At 44.5% G+C, this 26022-nt stretch overlaps 1 protein-coding gene across 5 annotated transcripts in view; it reads left to right on the top strand.

The window, feature by feature from the left end:
- BIRC6 (baculoviral IAP repeat containing 6) overlaps positions 1 to 26022 on the top strand; it is a 709573-nt gene that overhangs the window by 395097 nt on the left and 288454 nt on the right. For all 5 annotated transcript variants that reach the window (XM_073627731.1, XM_073627734.1, XM_073627732.1 and 2 more), the window contains exons 48-49: positions 14902 to 14998; positions 23316 to 23510. In XM_073627731.1, coding sequence (XP_073483832.1) covers positions 14902 to 14998; positions 23316 to 23510 — 292 coding nt within the window. The remainder of the gene's footprint in view (positions 1 to 14901; positions 14999 to 23315; positions 23511 to 26022) is intronic.

The following is a 26022-nucleotide window of genomic DNA, read 5'->3' as shown; positions in this document are numbered from 1 at the left end:
GAAAAGTCAGCTCAGTGCTCTAAAAACCCAACCCCCCCCCCCCCCCCCCTCCTTATACCAGGTCTTTAGCAATACATTGAGCTCTTTAATCACCCCCTGCCTTTCCCGTGTTGCGCATGGCACAGGCAATATTTCAGAGAATATCACCTTTGAGGTCCTTCTCCAACTTGCAGCCTAGTTCTTTAAATTGGTTCTTAAGGAGCCTCCACATTCCATATATTCTGTAATTGGTTCCAGTGTAGACCAAGACAGCTGGGTTATGCCCAGCCCCTCCCAGTAATGTATCAACCCGGTCCACCACATGCCGAATCCTGGCACCAGTGGGGGGACAGCAAACCATTTGGTTGAGGTGATCCTGGTGACAAATGATTGTGTGTGTGTGCATAGATAGCTATATCTTCATGGATAGATAGATCAATAGAGGAAAGCCGCGCCCAGTGTTTAACTAGTGCTGTGCAATCTGGCCATCTCACCGACCGAATATAAGAAGAAAAGTCCACAGGATTGCTGCACTTTTGTTATTGAACCGATAATTCAAACATGTATTACGTGATGTAGAAGTACATGATTTTACGTTTTGGGCTCACAAGCTTACACCCTTTATCAGATCAAATGTGCATCTTTTTGATCTGATGAAGGGTGTAAGCTTGTGAGCCCAAAATGGAAAATCATGTACTTTCACATCATGTAATACATGTTTGAACTATCGGTTCAATGAAGAAATTTTAAGTGCAGCAATAATCCTGTGGACTTTTCTATCTATATCTATAGTCTAAATGAGTAATCTGAGAAGGGTCTGGGAAGTACACCAGCAGGCAGTGGTCTAGAGGGGACCCTGTGTGCATGCTCAACTGAGAAAAGAGGGTTGAAACTGTTGGCCCCAAAAGTGTCCTTTAATCATCCTTCAGTAAACTACATGAGACCTGCCCTCAGAATGCTTCGGCAACCTCACAACGTGGACACTATTCCTGCGAAGTCTGTTCTCGAAGTTCCTATCATCGACTATGTGTATATCATGTACATGGTCAGTGTCATGGCCGCTGAGATAACTTACTGTGCCTGCAGAATGTCCCCACATGTCTGTGTCTTCAGCAGTAGCTGGGGAGTCATCAGCCAGAGGGCTGTCATGTGAAGCAGGGGGAGCAACCCTGAAAGCTGAAGCTTTATTTTTTTAAGTCCTACAGCATTAGTGACGTCACTTTCCTGTAATAAAGGAAGTCCCAAGCATTGCAGGCAGCGGGATCTTGTAGAAGTCTTCACGGCAGGGTTGCTTGTATTCTTCTTCCTTGACTGAACTTCTGGCACACAGAGGATTAATAGCTTTGGGCTTTAGGCTGAGCTGTTATGAACAAAAGCTTCTGAAGTCCTGCCCCCCATCTTCCTCTATTGAGAAACATTCTTTTAATTTCTTTCACTGCCTGCAACAGGATCCCTTAACAGGGGAGGGACTCATCAGGCTCTCCCTATTCTCAGATCGTGCTACATGAAGTGAAAGCAGTGAGTTGGTTCCATGATTAAGATTCTACTCCTTTGTGTAATGCCTGGAGCCTTCCAAGTCCTTAATTCATCTTGGAAGCTAGGAACTACCTAAAATCTACAGTAATCCATTCCAAATGGTTCTGTTTTTTTACTTTTTGCACAGGACATCGTTATCCCTGCTCTCCTCTTGAACTTTTCCCTCAGAGGAATGCCCTAGATTTTTTCACTGAAAATGTTCAGTATTGTACACCTTGTACTTTATCTGTAACTGTGCAAAATGTATTATCTACTTTAGTTACCTTACATTCCATATTGTTGCCCTCGTAGAAATTGTGCATCCTTTTTTTTTCTTCTTCTTCTTCTCAGGCTTACCAGTGATATTTTAGTTTTGTTCCTCAAATTTTAGTCATCTTCTCATCCTGGAAATACTCCTAAACAGTCCCTCTTCATTTCTTCAGGTGCAGCTTTTCTCATTTGAGCATTTGGAGTCCTTATGAGGACTTTTTCATCCTTGGTAGGACAATATCTTTTCTAAATTTCATGAACCTCCCTGAAGGTCAACAAATCACATTTCCTATTATCACGCGATAATGTAACGTACACTAGTAGCCCTGATTCCTGCTACCCTGTGAGAGATTCCTAATCTTGATTCCACTATACTTTGTTCATCTTCTGGCATTACATATGAACTCTTCCCTTGCCTACTTCGTGCATTGTCTGCCACACTACTCTCCTTTTCAAGAATTGTGGATTGCTATGCCAATATTCTTAATCACTCTCATGGTAATTTCATATATAGAGAGAGATGATTTCCTTACAGGTTTTAGATGTTACTTCCTGTCTGGGAATATCCCTTCTATTAATGATCTCCCATATCCTAATGAAAATGGTTAAAAATACTATCTCTCTAAATTTCAGATTGTATTCTGCTTGGTTTACATCTTCACGTCCTTTCTTCTGTCTTGGTTTTCTTTACCTGACGTGCAATTGTTGGTATACTAGACTTAGGCCTATACTTTTGGTTGGAAAAATGCACTGCTGGTGTAAGATGCTTTTCTGTTTGGTCCATTTTTAGTTCCGGCTGTGTTTCACTCATGGTCAATAATGGCATCTCCACTTGTTGGTAGAGGTCCTTTTTACTTTTTCTACTTCCAATTTCTTCTTGGGAATAGTCATACTTGACACTATACTTCTCCATGTTGGTAATTTTTTCCAATTCAGATATCGCAGTCTCTTCTCAGGGGGAGCCCCTTGTGCTATTTTATTGCCCAAACTCCGACCTTATTTCAGTATTGACTTTCTGGTACTAGAGCCATCAGAGAGCCAAGGTTACCAATATGGGCTCTCTTAAAAACCCCAGCCCATCTAAATCCTTTCCTGCCCACTCCTTAGTGGACAACATGCTGTATGGCAGATGGCTGCATCCAGAAAAAGTTTACGCCCCACCAAGACGCTTTGCTCAACAATATCCCATGGTAGATTTATTTCTCAAAAAATGGATGGTCCTTGAGGTTGGTTGGCTTTTACTTGCTTCAACAGGTCTATAACAGTGCCTTTGGGGTGTTTACTGCAATTCAGTAATGCATGGATAAGAGGTTCTCTTTGAATCCTCTTTTGCCATGATTAGTCCAGGAATTTAGCCTGTCAGACTCCTGCAGTCTGAACAAAAAATGTCTCCCAATATCTAGTATTCATTCCTACAGACTCTTAGCTCCTTAAGCATTCCTGCCACCTGCTTTGAGGTATTGCGTGGTTGGGTTGGCTGACCCCCTACATCAAATGTCCAAGGTTTGCCTACTTTCCATCTAGGTGTGCAGGCTCTTGTGGCTCAAGTATTGCTCAGCAGAATCAACATGCAAGAAGTGGCTAGAGAGGATTCCCTTAGTGGGAGGTCGTCGCTTTAGTGAGGAACTAACCTCTTTATCTTGAAAGTCGCTGGTGGGAAGAGCACCCTGTTCGTCAGTAAATGAAAGGCTTAGACTGTAAGTGGGTAAACAGAAAGATGCCCCCATTTATAGTTCCTCAGTTTCCAAAAATCTCCATTGATTCCGACTCACTACTTGGAGTACCTAGGCCTTGTCCTGTATATGTCTCTGGGTCAAGTTTCTTCTCTTCCTCCAGCAAAAAAAAATCTCAGATCTCAGGCACGGACATACCTGTCCTGTCAACCATCAGTTATGTTTTGCACGGGTGCTCTGGGTCTAATGGTGGCCTCATTCAAGGAAGTGCTGTATGCCCAAATTCTCTCCAGGCAATTGCAACACAATATCCTTGCTGCATAGGACAAGCAACTTCTTAAGTTCAGCCTGTTGGCAGAGGCCAGACATACTCTAACGTGTTGGATATCTCGTGATCGAGCCCACACAAGGGCACTGGGGAAGGGAGGAGGAGCCTAGAGCACTGGCAGGGTACCCCTCATTATACAAAGCAGGTAAACAAGAGAAAGCAGCCAAACCCTTCCAGTGCTCAGTGGTCCTCAAGGGAGGGAAGGCCAAACCAGTGACACATGGATATGCGGTCCTATGCCTGGTGGATGTAGCTCTCCTTGGATGGGGTATCCAGTATGGAACCACAAAAACAAAGAAGGGAAGTTACAAACCAGTGGTGAATAACCCGGTTAAAAAATGTATTAAAATAAAAGGAAGCCAATAAAATGCATACTCGCAAAAGTACCAAAGTGTACAACATGTAAATGGAAGGATACCATGAGGTAGCAAGTGCTTCTAGAACCTCACATGGAGTACGCTGGCATGTTTCAGGGGTGCACCCCTTTCTTTAGGGCACATCTCTGAAGAAAGGAGAAGGGGGGGCGCCCCTGAAACACATCAGCGCGCTCCATGTGAGTTAAGTCTAATCTGTTTTTAAAAATGTAACCTTTACAATGACTTTAAAGATCCCCCTTGCCTGCTCTCCCAGATCAATCAAATGTGATGCTCATCACCCTGAAATGGCTGAGAAGAACATGGTATGCAGATGCTCTCTGTTTTCTGATAGATGTTCCGTGGCCTTTACCAGATGCCTGTTTTAGGGTCCAATGTTCCATCCCGCTTCTCATTAGCTTTCTCTTTCGCTAGCTTTCTCAGCCTGGTGGCTTAAGCTCAATTCCTGAGCAATGATATCCTGTCAGTCATCCCTTCGCTTTTAGAAGGCTTATTTTGTCCGTTGTGTCCTGGCTTTTCTTTAAACAGGGTTGAATTAGCAGTTTGCTCTGAGTTTGGTTAAGGCCCAAATGTTAGCTTTTGGTATTTTTCAACACTCCTCATCACTTCCTGGTGATGGCTTTTGAACAAGTGGTCATGGTGTTCCTCCCAGACCCTCTCCAGTGACATATTGAGAGTTAAATTTTGGTTCTTTCAGTGCTGAAGGCTCTTCCCTTTGCAGCCATTTTATGAGAGAAGGGTGTCAGATCTGGCTGCCATAACTTGTAGGAATCCCTTCTGCATTTATTACAGGGATTAAGTTATCCTTTGACCCAGGGTCTCCATTTTGACTAAGATAGTGTCTTCCTTTTACCTCAAAAAGGACATAGTATTTTTTTTAATTTCCTAAGCACCATTGGGCAGTGGTACTTCACTCTCTTGATGTGGTTTGAGCTGATGGCCTACCTCTTGGCTATGGCTTCCCTAAAACAATCGGATTGCCTCGGGTTACAAAGGGATCTTGCAGGTGGCTCCCTGCATCTCATTCCACCATTGCTAGCTTGATCTGTCAGGTTGTGGTTTGGGCCTATTCATCCAAAGATAGTCCTCCCTTTCTGATGACTTGTCATTTTTTTATTTTTAATTGCAAAAAAACAACTTTATTTGAATGAAAAACATTTAACAATGTAGTTACTTATGCGAAATAACATTTTTACAGGCATTTTGTGTGAGATTCTTCCTACATACAAACATGTTAAGGTATAAGATTATGATGGTGAATACATCCAGTAGATAAGAGACTTCATATCATTTCACTACCATTACATTTTTACTTGAGATTTACCTATTTTAGACCTTCATTAGAACAGTCATCTTTTATTTTTATCTAAGTAGGTCTGTCTGCGAGGCATTAGGGTGTTTTAAGCACATGTTTCTCCATCCTCTAACCATCTATCCCACACCCTTGAGTACTTATGTGTACATTTTCTATTGGCATAGACTAACCTTTTAAATGGCAGTGCATCATTAACATCCCTCTTCCATTGGCGTATGGAGGGAGGCTGAGCCTGCATCCATACCTTAGGTATGCCTTTGCGTGCCATAAACAGAGTTTCCCTTAGAAATGTAGCATGGAATTTGTCAATTTCTACATCTGGCAGAAGTCCCAAAAGACATAATTTGGGGTCCAATACCGCCGGGGATCCCATATTGTCATGTAAGAATCGGACAATCTGCATCCAATATGTCTGTATGTTTGGGCAGCTCCATATGAGATGGAAGAACGTACCTGGTGCTGCGTGACACAAATGGCATGACGGGTCGTATGTGCAGAGAAATTTTGCCTCCTTTTTAAGGGTAGTCGAGTATGCTTTATGTATAATGTATATTTGTGTCAGTCTGTCTGATAGCTTAGGGGATGTCAATCTGGTCCCTTCCATTATTTCATCCCAGTCTTCTTCCCCTATGGGGCCTGTGTCTTTTTCCCATTCCATTTTGGCCTTCTGTGCAGTAGCATTTGATCTACTATTTCTAATCTGTAGGTACAGTGTGAGATGAGTTTAGAGGATTCCTCTCCCAGTATTATATCCAGGACTGGGGGAGAATCCGACACCACCTCCATATTTGGTATTTGTTTTTAGTGCATGGCGAAGTTGCAAGTACTTAAAAGTCAACTGGTTAGGGAGGGTATACTCTTCCTTAAGCACCTGAAACTGCTTAAGTCTGGAGTCAGATAGCACCTGATGAATGTATATTATGCCATATGTAGCCCAAACTGTTGAGTCTGACAGGCATTCTAACTCCGGAAGGTGTTTGTTAAACCATAGTGGGGTGTAGGCATGAACTTTCCCAATGTTTTGCTTTTTCAACGTGATTTCCCATATTCTTTGATGATGGAACAACATTCCCATATTATACCTTGGGAGTTTTTTAGTAATTTGTTTCCCTCTAAGAATAGCTTGTATCGGGGTAAATGCTGGGTGTCCCGGTTTGTTGCATACTAGGGATCTATACCGTTGCATTTCCTCTTTATTAAAGTGGTAAATATGGGAGAGTTGAGCTGCTAAGTAATAATCTTGTAGATCCGGAAGGGACGCTCCTCCCCTATCTGTGGGGTTCTTTAAAACATGCCAAGCCAGTTTGTGTCTGCCATTACCCCACACAAATGAGTTTAATATGGCTTCCATTTGTTTAAAGACTTTTAAGGGAATATAAAGAGGGGCATGCCAAGTCATATATAGTATTTTGGGTAGCAAAATCATTTTTATTATATTTATACGTCCCATCACCCCCAGTGGCAGCCTGGACCATGTCTGGGTTTAATTTTAGATACTCTGGGTAATGGAAGATTTGGGATTGTTTTAGGGGGAGGAAAAATGTCCAGTGGGAGAATTTGAGATTTATCCCAGTTAATACGCAATCCCGAGTAGCTACCCATTTTTTCAATAATTTCGAGTGCAGCCTGCAGTGAAGGTCCTTGGTCCACCAGATACAGAATTGTGTCATCAGCATATAGACCTATTTTATCTACTGTATGACCTTTTCTTAGTCCCTTTATATTAGAGTCTGCTCTAATGGCAATTGCCAGTGGCTCCGCCGCCAGGGCATATAGTAGGGGGGACAGGGGACATCGCTGTCTTGTTCCCCTCTCAGGAGGGAATTGCTCCGAAAGCCAGCCATTAACAAACACCCTTGCTTTAGGTGTCTGGTAAAGCAGCTTAACCCACTGCATGAACTGTGGACCAAAGCCATAGTTACGTAAACACTCCCACAGATACGGCCATTCTACGGAATCAAAGGCTTTGGCAGTGTCAAGTGCTACACTACCACCACCCTGGTTCCGGAATTGTCATGCTGAGCCTGTATGTTCATATATAAACTCCTAATGTTCATGGCAGTGTTTTTCCCTGGCATAAATCCTGTTTGGTCAGGATGTATTAACGTAAGTATAGCTGTGTTCAATCTATTGGCCAGTATTTTAGCTAGTATCTTTATATCCACCTGTAGGAGTGATATAGGCCTATTTGACTCAGGGTAATGGAGATCCTTGCCCGGCTTAGGGAGTACAATTATCTGGGCCTCTTGCATGGATAAAGGGAGCGAATTTGTGTCAAATATGGATTGATAAAGATCCTTCAGTTTAGGTATGAGCATTTCCGAATATGTTGCATAGAACTCCAGGGGTAGACCATCTAGTCCAGGAGCTTTAGACTTGGCCAGTTGGGCAATCGCATCGGAAATATCCTGTGTAGTTATGGGTGCATCTAGTAATTTCACTTGTTCTGGTTTTAATCTAGGGAATTGGATAGTGTTTAAGTACGCCTGAAGTTCCATTTGTGTGTGCGTTGTACGGGATTTATATAGGTTTTTATAGAATTGTAAGAACTGGGATGCTACCTGGAAGGGGTCTGTAATACTATTTCCCTCAGTGTCTATTAGGGAAACTACTACCGAGGGCCTGTTGTCCATATGAGCTAGATAGGCCAATAACCTGCCTGCCCTCTCCCCCTGTTCATATACTCTCTGCCTACAGAAAAATATGCTTTGCTTGGCCTTTTCAGTGCATAACTGTGTTACCATGCGGGATTGTAATTTTACCCTGCCTAGGTTTTCGGGAGTGGGATTGGAGTTATAAATTGTTTCCAGTTCTTGTAACTTGTCAGTTGTTAATTGTAATGATAGATTGGATGTCTGTTTTAGTCTATTTATTCTGGTATTAAGAATCCAACGGGCCTGTTCCTTAAAGTCATCCCAGAATGCATTAAGGGAGGGTGGGATTCTAGGTCTATCCAGAAAATATTTAATCTCTCTTTCAATGGTTTCATGGTCTGTAAGGGCCGACAGCCAGTGGGGGTTTAATCTCCATATGCGTATAGGGGGGGCATTCCCCAGAGATACTGTCACCCAACATGGGGAATGGTCTGATAATAACCTTGGTGCAATCCCTGACCCCGTGACTTTAGGTAGTAGAATCTGGGACACCAGTACAAAGTCTATTCTAGACATGTTATTATGGCTTGTGGAATGGCACGTATATGCTCTGGTTGTTGGGTTACTGTGCCTCCACACATCCACCAGGGCAAACTCCGTCATGGTGCAAGATTATCTGGGCTGCGTGGGTGTGTCTAGTGGGACCCCTATTTGTGTTGGTCGGTCTAGACATGGGGACATTGTTGTGTTAAAATCTCCCATCCATATTGCTGGTATTGTTGGGTGTTGCGCTATAAATGCTAGGCCCTCTGTTACAACATCAGATTTATATGGAGGGGGTATGTAGCTGGCTATGATTAGCAAGGGGGTTCCTCCAACAAGTGCACGTATAAAGATATATCTACCCTGCCGATCAGTCTCCAAAGCAATCAATTCAAACGGGGTGGATTTAGCCACTAGCACCGTGACCCCCCTGGAGAAGTTCGTATGTGTGCTGTGATATGCCCATCCCACACAGGGGCGCCGCAGCGCTGCCTGCAGATGGCCAGTGACATGTGTTTCCACCAGTGCTACAATGTTTGCCTTTTGTCTTTTAATAAATGTTAGTATAGCTGTACGTTTAATTTTATCCCGCATACCTCGCACATTCCAAGTCATAAATTTAATTTCTGTCCCGTTGGTCATGACTTACAGGGGACACATATACCGGCAGGGTAGCGCACCTCAACAACACACATTGCCTAATCACTTTAAGAACATCTCTAGAATTCACACAATAACCACATAATTTCAGGTTCTTTTCCCAACACAGTAACTTGCGCACAACGGTGCAACATTTCCCAATGCTTTGATCTACTGATCTAGCATTTTCCTTCCCACCCAGCTTTTCACCTCCCCAACTTGGCGAAAGCATACTGTACCCATGAACCGTTGTTCGGATTTTCTTCCAGCCTTCCAAACTGACTGGAGGTGTTCTACTTAACCACTTAACGACCGGCCACTGTATATTTACGTCATTTTTTTAAAGATGGATATCTCGGTAACAGCAGCAGCTGCTGCCACAACCGAGGTATCCATCTTTAGGGCCGGCGTTTCTGTACACGATAACGATGGTCTCTGCGGTACGTTCGCCGCGAGATCACCGTTATCGGCGGTGGGAGAGGTGCCACCCCCCCTCCCGCCGCTCACCCGCGCCCTCCGCCGCTTACCGGAGCCGTCGGTAGCGGCGGAGGCGATCGGGTCCTTCCTGTGCCTGGGTATAGAGACGAGTGAGGCCAAGATGGCGCCAACCCCTCTCTATACCATAGGACGGCCGGAGCGACGTCATTACGTCGGCTCCGCCCACTTCTCTTAAAGGCACAATTTTTTTTGTCATATTTTTTTTTAACGACAAAAAATTTTTTAACGTGCCCTGTCCCGACGAGCTCGCGCGCAGAAGCGAACGCATACTTGAGTAGTGCCCGCATATGAAAACGGTGGTCAAACCACACATGTGAGATATCGCCGCGACCGGTAGAGCGAGAGCAATAATTCTAGCCCTAGACCTTCTCTGTAACGCAAAACATGCAACCTGTAGAATTTTTTAAACGTCGCCTATGGGGATTTTTAAGGGTGAAAGTTTGACACTATTCCATGAGCGGGTGCAATTTTGAAGTGTGACATGTTGGGTATCAATTTACTTGGCGTAACGTTATATTTCACAATATAAAAAAAAATTGGGCTAACTTTACTGTTGTCTTTTTTTTTTTTTTTTTTTTTAATTCAAAAAAGTGAATTTTTTCAAAAAAAAGTGCGCTTATAAGACCGCTGCGCAAATACGATGCAAAAAAAAGTATTGCAATGACCGCCATTTTATTCTCTAGGGTGTTAGAAAAAAAAAATATATAATGTTTGGGGGTTCTAAGTAATTTTCTAGCAAAAAAAACTGTTTTAAACATGTAAACACCTAAAATCCAAAACGAGGCTGGTCCTTAAGTGGTTAAACCAGCAACCGTTGAGTTAGCGTCCAGCTGTCAACATTGGCTGAAGGTGCAGTACTTGGGGTATTATGAGCTGGAACGTTCAATATAAAAAAGAAAAGGAAAAAAATAAGGGTTGCATATGAAGTGGGGGCGATTATTCACTGCGTGAGGCATGGATGACTCACAGGAGATGTCCTATGTGTCTCATGCTCTGTCTGAGTGAGTCTCTTGCTGCAAGAATGTATGGTCATCCTAGTGTGCTGGATATTTGGGGCCGCAGCCCCGCAGTATCTACATAAATGCGCTGTGGGGGCAGTACAATACACATGTTGATACACTCTGTAGTCCAATTATCTGTAAATCCAAAGCCGTTTATATAAGTGTGTCAGCAAGCTGAGGGTTTCCCCCACCTCCCCAATGTTGTCGCAAGAGGAACTGACCCTCTGTCTTCAGTAGAGGAAGTCTCTAGTTTCACATTCGGTATTGCTTGGGTCGTAAGAATGGGGGAGGGGAGGGGGTAAAAACAGAAGGAGAGGGAGGCTTTCAAATTTTGTGTATGAAAATATAATACATGATGGGGTGAAGTTACCCCCCCACAGCAGAGGGGATATTTAGAATTAAAATGGAGCCTGATATCTTCTGCCATTGGCAACAGTACTCACTGTATCCGGCCGTATAACCGATCATCCGTCCGGGCGTCTGCGCCGGTCCAACCAGTGTGCTGCCGCCTTCGGGTCTTCAAAGAATATGGCCTTGCCATCCTCCTCCACTCTTAGTCTGGCAACATAGCATATTTAAGGTGTGCCACCCTGAGTCGTCGCTTGACATCCTGGAACTGCGCCCGTTTTCTTTGAATTTCATTAGAGAAGTCAGGGAATACCGCGACTTGACCATTGCCCAAAGTAATGTTCCCCTTCTCTCTGGTCAACCTCAGAATTTTGTCTCTATCTTTAAAATTGAGGAACTTGGCGATGAAGGTCCTGGGGGGGGGCTCCCACCGGTGGAGGTTTAGCTGGGATGCGGTGCGCCCGTTCCACAGCGAACATGACCGAGAAGGCTTCTCTTCCAAAGTGTTGGATCAGGAGGGATTCCAGATATTCAGCAGGGTTGGAACCTTCGGCCTTCTCAGGTAAACCGATGAAACGGAGGTTGCATCGTCTTAAACGATTCTCCATATCGTCTTGATGAGTGTGTAGCTGGTGGATCTGCCGCTGCAAGTCCTCCGTGGTGTGGCTCCGGAGATGCAGGATATCCTCCGTTGCTCCGATACGTGTCTCGGCCTCGGTTACCCTATCTTTTACTTTAGATAGGTCCTGACACAGCAGGGAAATGTCAATCTTGACCTCATCAATTTTAGCGGAGAGTGTCCCCTGCAGCGCTGCTATGGCATTCAGGACCTTAGCTGTGTCTGCGCTTTGATGGTCTGTTGAGCATGTGCCGTCGCTTTCCCTGGTCTGTGAGTCTTGGTCTTGATGGCGGTATTTTGCTAACTTATCCACCGCTTCGGAGGTCCTTTTCGGCGGAGACATGGTTCTTCGCTGCCCCAGGATATGTATCGCAGGATCTTCCCCAGGTGGAGCAAGATGGCCGCTGCACCAGTGGTTAGGTCAGAGCCACGCTCCGCTGCCAAGTCAGTCGCGTGCTGTGTGTATGGCTATGGTAGGGGTGCAGATGTTCAGAATGTCCCCCCGGAGTGCAGCGGATCGTATACCAGACAGGTGAGCCAGAAAAACAGTGTCCACTGCCGGGTGCAGCAAGATGGCCACTGCTCAGGGTGGTAGGCCAAAGCCGCGGCTCTTCCCCGGGGCAGCAGATGGCGTGGATCACTGCAATCAGGTCCCCAGGTGGTCTGGCGGTGAGTCCAGGAGATGTGCCGGTGCTAGGCTGCCAGGGGGGCCCAAAACAGCCAATCAGGCCGCCGCCGGGTGCAACAAGATGGCCGCCGCTCCGGAGACCAGGCCGGAGCCGCGGTCTTTCCTAGAGGTGTTGCCGGTCCGAGGGTGCAGCAGGCTCCAGACACAGGGAATAAGATGGACTTTATCCCCTAAGGCAGCATGAAGTGTCCGATGGCTAGGATGGTAACAGGGGGGCCCAGAATAACCATTTAGGCCGCCACTGGGTGCAGCAAGATGGCCGCCGCTCCGGAGACTAGGCCGAAGCCGCGGCCTTTCCTGAGGCTGTTACCGGTCCGGAGGCTCGGAGGTTTCGGCGGTGCAGCAGGCTCCAGAAGCAAGGGAATAAGTTGATTGTATCCCCAGATGGATAGTACAGTGTCTGATGGCTAGGATGGTGACAGGATAGTAGAATCGGAGTTTGGGTCAGCAGAGCTCTCTTCTCCTGCGACCTACTCCATTGCTTCCCAGGCCACGCCCCCCCGATGACTGGTCATTTTACCATATCTGTCGGTGCATCCTGGTCTTTTCAGCATCAAGTTTCTGCATTGCAGATTTGTAAGGCTGCCACCTGGCCTTTGGTTTTTGAAGCTTTACTGGGTGATTGATCAGGCCTCTGGTGAAGCTGCTTTTCGTAACAAGGTGCTGCAGGCTGCTGAGTGAATTGAGTAGCAGACCCTCAGTTGTTGCGGAGGGTCTGTTGGCTGTTTGTTTTTTTTTTTTTTTTTCCCCTCATCCGCATTGCTTTGTGATGTCCCAGGGGTCTCTGAATCTGTCTTTTTACCCCCCCCCCCTTTTCCCACTGTCCAGTGAGAACTGCTTATATCCTAGTTGTCTCTGAATCTGTCCAAAAAAAAATAAAAAAATCATTGTGCGATGATGGATATATATCGATAGTATATTGATAGTTAATCGGGTTGAAAAAAGACACAAGTCCATCCGGTTCAACCATAAAAATAAATAGATAAAAAATATCATACATTCCCATATACACCATCCTGTACCCACAATTGATCCAGAGGAAGGCGAAAAACCCCAGCAAAGCATGATCCAATTTGCTACAGCATGGGAAAAAAATCCTACCTGATCCCAGAGAGGCAATTGGATTTTCCCTGGATCAACTTTACCTATAAATGTTAGTACTCAGTTATATTATGTACATTTAGGAAAGAATCCAGGTCTTTCTTAAAGCAATCTACTGAGCTGGCCAGTACCACCCCTGGAATGGAGCCCATTTCAAATTTTCACAGCTCTTACTGTGAAGAAACTTTTTCGTATTTAGAGATGAAATCTCTTTTCCTCTAAGTGTAAAGAGTGCCCCTCTGTGTTTACCGTAAAGTGAATAACAACACCAAGTTCACTATATGGACCCCTTATATATTTGAAGTACCGTATTTATCGGTGTATAACACGCACCTTAACTTTAAGAGGGACATTTCATTAAACAAACTTAAATTTTAATTAAAGAACTTTGAAGCAAAATAAGTGTCATTGCCTATTAATGCAGCCTTGCCAGTGCCCATCTGCAGCCTTGCCAGTGCCCATCTGCAGCCTTGCCAGTGCCCATCTGCAGCCTTGCCAGTGCCCATCTGCAGCCTTGCCAGTGCCCATCTGCAGCCTTGCCAGTGCCCATCTGCAGCCTAGCCATTGCAGCCTGATCAGTGCCCATTTGCAGCTTCTCCATTGCCTATCAATGCAGCCTCTCCAATGCCCACCTGCAGCCTAGCCATTGCTGTGTTAAACAGAGGGATCTCCTGTTTACTCAGTGCTCAGTCACACACAGTCCCGCGTCCTCGTCTGGCACCTATGATAGACTTAACACCGCACCAATGCGGGGACATATGACATCTATTTTTTGAGCCGCTCAGGCTGTGTGACTGAGCGCCGAGTACACAGGAGATCCGGGCTATGTGTAATCCAGCGGCACTCGTTACTCCTGCCCCCCCTCAGACTCCCAGGTAAATTTAGGTACATTTTTATAACACGCACCCATGATTTGTCCTCTATTTTGAGGGGGAAAAGTGTGTGGTTATATGCCAATAAATACTGTGTATTGTTTTCTCTGAGTCTTCAGCAATACAAATTGGCAATAACTGTGCACTCCATCCAATACTGAAATTATTGGATGTAATTAAACTTTAAAGCAATCAATAGTGCTTAGTGGTCTCTCCCTCAACCCCCTACCTTCAAGCACCTACAGGATTTAGTAGCAGTGATTGAATCAGCAGGGAAGACAAAGCAATCTATACTCTGGTTTCAGAAGAAAACTTCAGGGGATGGTTACTTTTGAGCAAAGTTGCAATTGGCAGCATGGAAAATAAAGATGTGTATTCTCTTCTTGTACAGGTAACAGGGTTTTAAATACAGGTAACATTTTATTTTACTATGTAATATTGCTTTAAGGCATTTGCCTGTGTTACAAGCTCCTTCTGTCTTTGCATATCATTCAATAAAAAATTGATCTTTTTATTTTTATTTTTTGTGATTTGTTTGTCCTAGGGGTCTCTTTCTACTTGTCAGCTGTCGGAGCCTCTGCTGTGGTTCATTTTAAGAGTTTTGGACACAAGTGAAGCTTTGAAAGCCTTCCATGAAATGGGTAAGTGATGGTAGAATGTTTTTTTTTTTTTTTCTTTTGTTGGATTTTTTTTTTTTTTTTGGAACAGTCTAGCTTCTCAAATAATAACCAAAGTATCCAAAAGTAATCCATCTTGTATCAAAGCTACAATTTAGGATATTACTGTCCCATAGACCCCTAAGTTGTATTGTTGCTACACATATCTTCGTATACTCTTTGTATACATGAACTGGAAAGGAAACATTCTGATCTAGGTTATCCTTTAGCAAAACAATAGCATGAGAAGTACACTGTGCATGCTCTGTGTCAGTAAATAGATTCATTTTAATAATTATTTGTACTTGCATTGCAACTGAATGCAGGCATGAGACGCTGCATGCATAAATAATTGTATGCAATTGCAAACTCCACAGTACAAAATGTTCAGCTATACTTTGTTTTGTCTGGTTAAACATAGCTCATCTCCAAAGGCTGCTAAAGTAAAAAGTTAAACATCTACCCAAAGCAGTCTAGTAAATGTATGATATGTTAAATGATAAAAGGATTTTAACCTATTCACTCTGGGCATGTTTTTCTTTGTAATATTGTAGGCTTTTTATGTAGGTGGTGATCCCTTTAAATTCTATTATATTACAAAACAGATAATGTAATGCAATGTAACATCCATTATATTTGATCATACTTGGTTACCTATCTAGTGGGGCTGCACAATTAATCGTTAAAGAATCAGATTCTACCCCCTCCTGATCTTAAAACAGCATTTCCTTATTCTATGTAACAAGTGCAGATTCTCTGCTCACTTTTGACAGCTGAAAAAAAATGTATCCAAAGTAACATTTCATTGTTAGATCAAAGGAAAGAACTTTGGTCTGTAAATGAAGTCAGTTTTAACCACTTAGACTAAACCTTTTTCTGACACCTGTTGCTTACAAGTTATAAAATCAGTATTTCTTTCTTTATCGTACATCATGGGACACAGAGCACCATAGTAATCACTATGTGGGTATATGGGCACCTTCAGGTGATGGACACTGGTATACTCAATACAGGAAGTTCACTCCCTATATGACCCCTCCTCCTACCAGGAGTACCTCAGTTTTTTCGCCAGTGTCTAAGGCGTAGGTGACGAGGGATCCATGCTCAATTTAAATAGCCTCCACAGACCGGATCCATCCAAAGTGTCACTGAGGCCAAGGTGGATGGTACCCGGGCCTCGTATACGAAGCACAAGGTTTTGCCTGTAACGCCTCTCTTTGCAGGGTGGGACCCAGGGCTTTTTGTTCATGCTTACATTACCTAAAGCTTTTCCTGGCGGGTTGCTAATACAGGTCCAAGGGAGAGGAACCCCTATAAAGGGACCCGGTCCTTGAAGGTTTGCCCACCTTGATGGGTGAAGTTTGGATCTGTCTGTTACAGCAGTATCCTGCAAAAAAAAAACCTATGGTTTTTTCTTCCATGAGTAAAAATGTTGTCATGCCTTAAAGTCTCCACTAGAAGTAAATGCACATACCTTAGTACATTGCTTCTTAGTCAGCTTAGTGTCCCAGCTACAGCATGTGTGTGGTCTCATCAAGCCAGGGGGAGTCCTCATCCAGCAAAGAACAGTATGTTCGTTTTTCCCCTCTGGGGGAAGGGAGGTGCAGCAGTAGTTTGTACACACATACACGGGGGGTGCGGCGGCTTTCCTATGTTCGCTTATCCCCACAGAAGCTCATAACTTTTCTAAAAATCCCGTCTCCCCAGACCTCCCTCCCCTCTCGCTGGGTCCCCACTGACCAAAGCAGCATGTTAATGCCGTTCGTGTGCAAACTACGGCTAGTTTAAACAGAGGAGAGGATGTGTTGAATGACGGGGGGTCTTGGCTAAAGGTGCCGTGTGTGGGACGTAAGTCCATGAGGAGCACACTGCGCAGGCGCTGGGGACAAACAGAGACAGACGTTTCGCAGCTAACAGCTGCAGTCAGGGAACACAGGCCACAGGAGCGTTGGGGGCATGTAAGGATGCATACAGGCATTTCCAGTACAGGAAATAACATTTATACTCAGCACCAAAGCTGTGTTAGCGGAATTGTTTTTTGCTAGACTATTGCTCATCGAGTTGTACATTTACTTAGAGCCTCTGCTTTTTGTGCTGCGCACTATGGCTCCCAAAAAAAAAAAACACCACAAAGGTAGCAAAAATCCCACCCCCAGGCGCTGGTAACTCCAACCGTGCCTCCACACTGTCATCCTCTCCTGAAATACCAGAGATGGCAAGCCAGGGTGAGTCATTCGAACCAATTGGTGGTGCAGCTGCTTCTCACATCTTGGCCCCTGTATACATGATTGAAGATGCATTTTCCTCTACCCTGCAGGGCCTAAAGAGAAGATTAGTGGCTTTAATTGCATCCTCCATCCAAAAGAATAGAAAGCGTGTTAGATACCCCTCCCCCACCTTAGACCCTTTACCAAGGGATCAGTGGGTACAGGATGAAGTGTTACCCTCAGGAGGAAAGGCAAACCGATTACTCCTCTGCAGAGGAAACAACAGTGGATGAACCTATTTCAGCCTTGCAATCTGAGAAATTGCTGGTACAATCTCTTATGCAGATGGTTCGTTCCACTTTCAAGCTACCCCTAACGGAGTCAGCTGGAAGTTCTATTCTTTAGGTTCCTTAAAATCTTCACAGCCTTTGCATGCATTTCCTGTCCATGCATTACTAGAACAGCTTATTTATGCTGAATGGGATCACCTGGAGAAGCATTTTCTCCCTCCAAAGAGATTAACAGCACTCTACCCCATGGAGGATAAATTCACCAAAAAATGGAATGTACCAGCAGTTGACGCTGCGATTTCCAGTGTGAATAAAAGTCTAACTTGTCCAGTAGACAATGCACAAATGCTTAAAGATCCAACAGATAAAAGGTTGGAATTCCTGTTAAAATCCTCTTTTTCCTTGGCAGGTGCCGTTGCTCAGCCTGCAGTCACTGCAATAGGCATCTGTCAGGCCCTAAAGGACCAGTTTACACAGGCCCTTAAGGAGGTTCCTGCACAACAAGCCCGGGATTTGGCTGAACTACCAAAAGCATTCTGTTTTGACGCCATGAAAGATTCTATTCACCAGGCGTCCCGCCTTGTGCTAGTACACATGCGTAGGATCATGTGGTTAAAAAATTGGTCATCCGAAGCACCATGCAAAAAGATCCTGACTGGTTTTCCTTTTCAAGGGGATCGGCTATTTGGGGATGATTTGGATAAATACATCCAAATGATTTCTAGTGGGAAAAGTACTCCTTTGCCAGTCAAAAGAAAGTATAAACGCCCTTCATTTAAGCGGACTCTTTCTCCTGTGCCAGGGGCATCCGCCTCTAGGCAGTGGCGACTGCCTCCACTGTCAAACTCTAGATGAAAGCCTCAGGGTCAAGCCCAGGCACAAAAGAAGTCCTGGGGCCGGAAACCAGCAGAGCAGAATTCCAAAGCGTCATCATGAAGGGGGGCTCCCCCTCGTCAGAGTGGGGGGAAGACTTCTCTAATATTCAGAAGTCTGGCAAGAGGAAATTCAGGACAGATGGGTCATCTCCACGGTGTCTCTAGGGTACAAACTAGAATTTCGGGAGTTTCCACCGTCTCGTTTTCTGAGGTCGAACGTTCCCAAAGATCCATTGAAAAGGCAATCTGTTTCGAGCACTAGACCTATCACTGGCTCAGGGGGTGATCATACAAAAATCCCCATAGAAGAGCAGGGTTTGAGTTTTTTTTTATTCAATCCTCTTTACGGTACCAAAACCAAATGGAGATGTCAGACCCATTTTAGATCTAAAGAATCTAAATCAGTTCCTGCAGATCCGCTCCTTTCACATGGAGTCGATCAGGTCAGTGGTGTCTATCCTACTAGGAGATGAACTTCTGGCGTCTATCGACATCAGGGATGCATATCTGCATGTTCCTATATTTCCCGTTCACCAAAGGTTTCTGCAGTTCGAGGTAGAGGTAGAACGGCAGCATTTCCAATTTGTAGCCTTGCCCTGCGAGCTAGCTACAGCACCCCGGGTGTTTACAAAAGTCCTGGCCCCACCTCTAGCCAGGTTTAGGGCACAGGGCATAACAGTCTTGGCGTATCTAGTGTTAATAGACCAGTCGGTGGCTCGTTTGGAGCAAAGCGTGCGCATTAGAACCAGTTACCTGGAGTCTCCTAGTCTGGAGCAGGAATGGGTTGAGGATGGGGAAGAGCTGAAAGGTCACGATTAGGTGGAGTGCCCGGCAGATGAGGTCTGCTTCCAAGCAATCTGGACAAGAAGATATCCAGTCGATATCTGCCTCTCAGTCGCAGAGGCTTTTGATCCGAACTCTGACCGAAATGGTTCGTTCTGCCTTTAAGTTGCCTCTTGCAGAGGTGATTGAGTCCCCCTGATCCTCTTTGGAATCTCTGAGACTTTTCAGGTCGCACAGACTTTCCCGCTACACCCCCTGTTGGAACAGGTGGTGTATGCTGATTAGGAACATCCTGACAGGACTTTTTTGCCTCCTAAAAGGTTTTCTCTTTTATATCCCATGGATGAAAAGTTTGTTTAAAAAATGGAGCATGCGAGCTGTAGATGCAGCAGTCTCTTTCTTAAACAAGAACTTAACTTGTCCGGTAGATAACGCACAGGGCTTGAAAAACCCTGTTGACAAGAAATTGGAGGTATTAAAGGCTTCCTTTTTTTTGGCCAGTTCAGCTATTCAGCCAGCTGTTGCAGCAATTGGTATTTGCCAGTCCGTAAAGGATCAGGTCAAACGACGGGATAGGCCTAACCAGGCGGATGATCTGCCTGAAAGTAAGACAGATATTCCTCGAGCACTCTGTTTTGTTTTTGATGCTTCAAAGGATTCAATACAGCAGGTTTCTCGTCTGGCTCTTGCTGTACATATGCGCAGACATTTGTGGCTTAAGAACCGGTTAGCCGAGCTTCCTTGTAAAAAGTTATTGCTTGGTTTCCCGTTTCATGGGGGACATTTATTTGGTGATCACTTGGACAGATATGTCCAAAAGATTTCCAGAGGGAAGAGCTCTCTACTTCCTGTGAAGAAAAGCACCAAACGTCCCTTGTTTAAAAACCCAGGGACTGCTTCCTCAAATTTCTCAGCGTCAGGGTGGTTCCGCTGCCAACAGGGCGCTAGAACCCAGGGGCAAGCCGTAAGGCTAGGGCAAGAAAAGGCCCTGGGTCCAAAATTTTTCTAAACCTAGCACCAAGCCCTCCTTTTGAGGGGACGCCCCCACTCCATCGGGTGGGGAGAAGGCTACTGCACTTTGCAGACATTTGGAAAACAATTCAGGACGAGTGGGTCACCTCAATTATATCTCGCGGTTACAATCTGGGGTTACAGGGGGGTTCCCCCTCAGAGGTTTCTAAAATCCAGCGTTCCCTCTGATCCTCCAAAAATGTATTTTTTTCAGGCACTACATTTTCTAGTGTATCAAGAAGTGATTGTAGAGGTTCCTGTATTCGAAAGGGGCACAGGGTTTTACTCAAACCTTTTACGGTTCAGAAACCAAACTGGGACACAAGGCCCATTTCAGACCTAAGGTCCCTGAACAAGTATCTATTGATACAGTCCTTTCGGATGGAGTCTGTCCGTTCAGTAGTAACCTCACTCCAGAGAAGAGACTTTTTAGCCTACATCGATGCATAAAGGACGCATACTTGCACGTACCTATCTTTCAGCCTCATCAGAGGTTCCTACGTTTTGCTGTAGTGGAATGTCACTTTCAATTTGTGGCTCTACCCTTTGGGTTTGCTACAGCTCCCCGGGTGTTCACAAAGGTCCTAGCACCAGTACTGGGTCTTTTAAGGGTCCAAGGGATCCTGGTGCTCGGGTATCTGGACGACCTCCTGCTCCGAGATCACTCAGTACAGGCTCTAGAACGGCATAATATACACAGTGAGGTATTTGAAAAACTTAGGCTGGATCATAAATATCGAAAAGTCAGCCCTGAGACCAGCTCAAAATCTAAGATATTTAGGTCTGATTCTGGCCACCTGTAAGGATCTGTGCCCTGAAGGATCAGGTGCGTCAGATAAGGGGCACCAGACAACCCTCCATTCGGCTCTGTATGAGTCTTCTAGGGAGGATGGTATCCTCCTTCAAGGCAGTGCCCTATACCCAGTTCCATTCCAGGCCATTACAACAAGACATCTTGGAACACAGGAAGAAAAGCCAGTGTGCTTATCTCCTCAGGCATGCTTAAGCCGAAACTGATCAGAACCTACGAAAGGAGAAAATCCTTTCTCCAGTAACTTGGAGAGTACTGACTACAGATGCCATTCTCTCAGGTTAGGGAGCAACCCTAGACGGGCTCACAGGAAATGGTCAGGGACAGAGCAGACCCTGCCCATCAACGTCCTAGAATTACAGGCAGTACGTCTGGCCCTACGGTCCTGGATAGTGGAGCTTCAAGACTACCCCATCAGGGTTCAGTCCGACAATGCCACGGCAGTGGCCTATGTAAACCACCAAGGCGGTACCAGGAGTCATTCAGCTCTGAAGAAGGTGAACAGAATACTAGCCTGGGCAGAGGTACATGTGCCAATGATATCGGCAGTCCATATCCCGGGAGTAGAGAACTGGAAGGCAGATTATCTCAGCCACCAGCAGATCTGCCCCGGGGAATGGTCCCTACACCCAGAGTTGTTCCAGGAAATTGTCAACTTTGGGAATGGCCAGAGGTCGACCTACTGACATCCAGGTTCAACAACATGCTACAGCAGTTTGTGTCTCGAACAAGAGATCCTCTGACAAATGGAGCAGATGTTCTGATAGTTCCATGGAGCCAGCATTCCCTGATATATGCTTTCCCTCCGTTCCCTCTCCTTCCACATTTGTTGCGCAGGATTCAGAGAGAGGGGGCTCCAGTCATTCTGGTGGCACCAGGCTGGCCCAGAAGGCCCTGGTTCCCTGAGATTATGAGACTGACGATAGACAGACTGGACACTTCCACGTCTCCCTGATCTACTGTCTCAAGGTCCTATATTCCACCCCAAATTACAGTCTCTAAATTTGACAGCGTGGCTATTGAAGCCAGGGTGTTAAAGGACTGTGGCATCTCAGGACCAGTGGTGTCTAGTGAATGCTAGAAAAGCTGTCACTAGGAAGATTTATCATAAGGTCTGGAAGAATTGTATTGCTTGGTGTGAAGCCAGAAAATGTCATCCTCTGAAATGTGATTGTAGAAAAGAGTGAATTCTCCCAGTCAGCTGTGGAAATTAAATTGGCTTTGAGTACAGAGGTCAGGTTTTGGCCCTATCAGTATTCTTCCAAAGGCCTTTAGCCTCTCATTCACTGATCCAAACCTTTATGCAAGGAGCAACTCGCTTGCTTCCCCCCATTAGGTCACCTATGTGTCCTTGGGACTTGAACTTGGTGCTGTCTGTGTTACAGAAACAACCATTTGAACCTATTAAGGAAATTCGATTAGACTTGCTGTCACGCAAGCTAGCCTTTCTGATGGCTATCACCTCGGCTAGAAGGGTGTCGGAGTTGTCGGCCCTTTCATGCAGGGAACTGTACTTGATCCTTCACCATGACAGTCTCGTGTTACAACCTGTTCCATCCTTTTTGCCTTTTTGGTGTTAGCCTTTCGTTTAAATCAGGATATTATTTTGCCGCCTTTATTTTCTCAGCCTCGTTCAACAGAAGAGAGATGACTGCATTCTTTGGACATTGTCCGGGCAGTCAAGGTTTATCTGTCTAGATCTATGGAGATCTAAGGATCAGACTTTTTTTTTTTTTTTTTTTTTTTTACCAGAAGGACCCAAGAAGGAGCAGGCAGTTGCCAATTGGGTCTGTCAATTGGTCATTCAGGCCAATTATATATATATATATATATATATATATATATATATATATATATATATATATATATATATATATATATATATATATATATATATATATATATATTATATATATATAAAATAATGTGTGGATATATAGAAGATAGATATATAGAGAGAGAGAGATTTTTCTGAGACCCTAGAGAATAAAATGCTGGTCTTTGCAATATTTTGTCACACTGTATTTGCGCAGTGTTCTTTCAAACGCAATTTTTTGGAAAGAATACACTTTTTAATTTAAAAAAAAACTATACAAAAACATTGGACTAACTTTACGGTTTAATGTGAAAGATGTTATGCCGTGAGAATCGTAATATTCATTCTAGGGAAAAAAATTGTGATTCTCATTTTTAGCCTGAATCGTGCAGCTCTATCTAGATAAATACTGCAATTATTTATGCTTTAGCCAAAAATGTGAGCTGCCATTAAATAGTACATTTACATAAATGCCATGAGTGTTTTTTTTTTTTTTGTTTTTTTTTCAGGTGGGGTTCAGCTTATCTGTAACAACATGGTCACCAGTACCAGAGCAATTGTTAACACCGCCCGAAGTATGGTCTCTACAATCATGAAGTTCCTGGATTCTGGTCCCAGCAAAACCTCTGAGAGCAGTTTGAAAGCAAGAGTGCTTGTTTCAGAGCCAGACAATGCAGAAGGCATTCACAACTTTGCTCCATTAGGTATTTGTACATTTCAGTTAACTTTTTTTTTCTTTATTGTTCATTAAGGGTCATGGGGATCTTTAACTTTTTGGTATTTACTTCCATGTACAGAGTTTTTGGACACTGGCAATCAAAAAGCTGTAAATCAACCTAGATTAACCTCTTTTATCACCAGCATGCCTTGGCTTTTTGCTAGTGCCCCAAAAAGATGAAACTTCTATTCTTCAGCTCTGCGTTTTTAGGTGAACCTTTTTTTTTTTTTTTGGCAGCACTTATTTATGCTCAGATTTTTTTCAGTTAGTATCCCTCTCTGTATCGCTGCTAAAGCTTGTCTCTTCGTTTGCAGCTATCCAACTTGGTTGTCCCCAATGGCATTTTGATTACTTTGTCTGGAACCCACTTGACTTTGCAGCGATAGTCTGGAAGTAACCATCGGGTTCCACAGACTCCATTCTGATAAAGCTTTGCCTCAAATCGCTTTTCAGGTTCAGAGCCCTTGCCCAGGTTGCCTCAGCCCTTGCCCTGTCTCTGAAGAATCATTTAGTTAGTAGCCTTGTCGGGCTAAACACTAGGAGCTGCCCTGTTTTTTTTTTTTCTGTTTTTGCTGGTTTCTCTGCAGAAGGGGGATATACTGTTGGACTGAACGCTGAAGTCATCTGGTATGTAGAGTATTGTGCATACTCAGTGTTCGTTTCCACCATAAAGCATCAAGAAGCATTTGGAAATTTGAACTGTGACCTGTTCCTGCTGCCTGCCCTCAGTAATTTTGGTCACCTCTAGTCATCTAACCCTCATCTGCTACCAGCTGCCCGGGTTTCATGAGTGCCCCAGGCCTTGCCTCTTACCTGGAGCTTAGAAGTTGCCATACTGTCACGCAATCACAACATGTCTGATTTGTGGGGGGAGTTTCACTGTACTGAGTACCCCCAGCTAACACTCTGCTAGCAGCTCTAAGGCTGCTCGTAGCTTGACTGATTGTGTTCACAGCTGCAACCTACAGTTATGTTGCCCTCTTTAGCTGTCATGTGTGGCTACATCCTCTGCCCTCTTGTCTGAGGTTTTTCTACAGTTATACAAGACACGTATCGCCTAAATCACCCATTTATTTGCTGACTCTGATCAACGAGGCTACAAACATGCTCCTGCACCCCCTCCTGCTGATTTTATATCTGCTTTACCTGCCGCTTTGGCTGCTTCTAAACCATTGGTTGCAGAAACAGTGTCTGATTCTGAGTCTATCCAGTTGTTAGAGCTCAGTCTACGGCTATTACTCCTAAAAGGCATTTTTTTTTGGCTATTATTGATGCCCCGTAGCGCTACTCTAAATGAAATGATTAGCCCGTTGATTCTACCAGTTCTGTCTCCAGTCTGCTGTCCTTTTTAACAGAACTAAACCCATCGCTTTAACAATTTCAAATAAGTTACATTCCCGGCATGTTATTGTCACATTGGTTGTGCTCTGAACCAAACCATACCATTAAGTGGCTGGTGCCATAACTGACTGTGGTTGTGAAAATAGTAAGAGGGTTTAGTTCCGCTTTGAGGCCAAGACTTTCCATTTGCTCACGTTTTTCCAACGCTTTCTTTATGAAGATTTTAAACATGCGGTCTGCTTACTTCAAGCATTATTAGCTTTGTAACTGTATGGGAAGGGTTTTGTGCAGAAGCCAACTTTTCCTCACTGTGGATCTGGCAATGTCCTGCCTTATCAAGGCACTTACGTTTCCAGTAGAAGACTTGCCTGTCTTTAATGACCCAAACGATAACCAGTTGGAAGCCCTTTCAAAAGTCTGTTTTCTCCCGCAGGACCTGCCAATCTGCCTATCCTGGCTGTGACTTTGTTCTCAACTGATGTTCGATTACTTAAAATCCCCCAAAGTTCCAACCCTTTCTGGGATTGAGCCTGTGATTATTGAATGTGTGGGGATGTGCAGACAACTGTAGCATGACCATCAAAGGACTATTACCAAGGGTGGTACTAGTGGCAAGGGCACTGTCAGACCACTTTTTCTCCCTTCTTATGTTATAGTAACATCGCTTTTTACTTCTCCACTCCCTCGATACACTAGTCAAGAACACCTTGGCTTCCAGTCCACATGCAAGGTCTAGTACTCATCTGCAGTCATTTTGCGGATGCCTGAACAACTTGAATTTCTTAATTATGCATCACTGGACAGACTACACTGATCAAAAATTACAGGAATCTCTTCATAGCCATAACCCCTCCCAGCTTAGCAAAGCCCAAGTTTTTAACTAGTGTTCTTAGGTGATGGATGTACCTGCATATATTTGTCTGAAGATTTTCCTTGTAAGGGCTTAGTTCCAATTTCCTGGCCTGTTATTAAGACCCCTGAGCAGGATTGGTTTCTGCAGCCGAAGGGGACTGCACATGCAAGAGTGTGGACAGCCTGTAATGTCTAACGGTCACCGCTGGATCCTGCAGTCAGCAATTTTGGGGGTACACTTTATTTGATGACCTTTTGGGCAGGGTACTAAACAAGTCTAGGGCAGTGATTCCCCTGGAAGGGAG

The sequence above is a fragment of the Aquarana catesbeiana genome, linkage group LG04 (assembly GCF_042186555.1).
Source record: "Aquarana catesbeiana isolate 2022-GZ linkage group LG04, ASM4218655v1, whole genome shotgun sequence".
Taxonomy (NCBI): Eukaryota; Metazoa; Chordata; class Amphibia; order Anura; family Ranidae; genus Aquarana; species Aquarana catesbeiana.
This window is presented reverse-complemented; position numbering and strand designations above follow the sequence as displayed.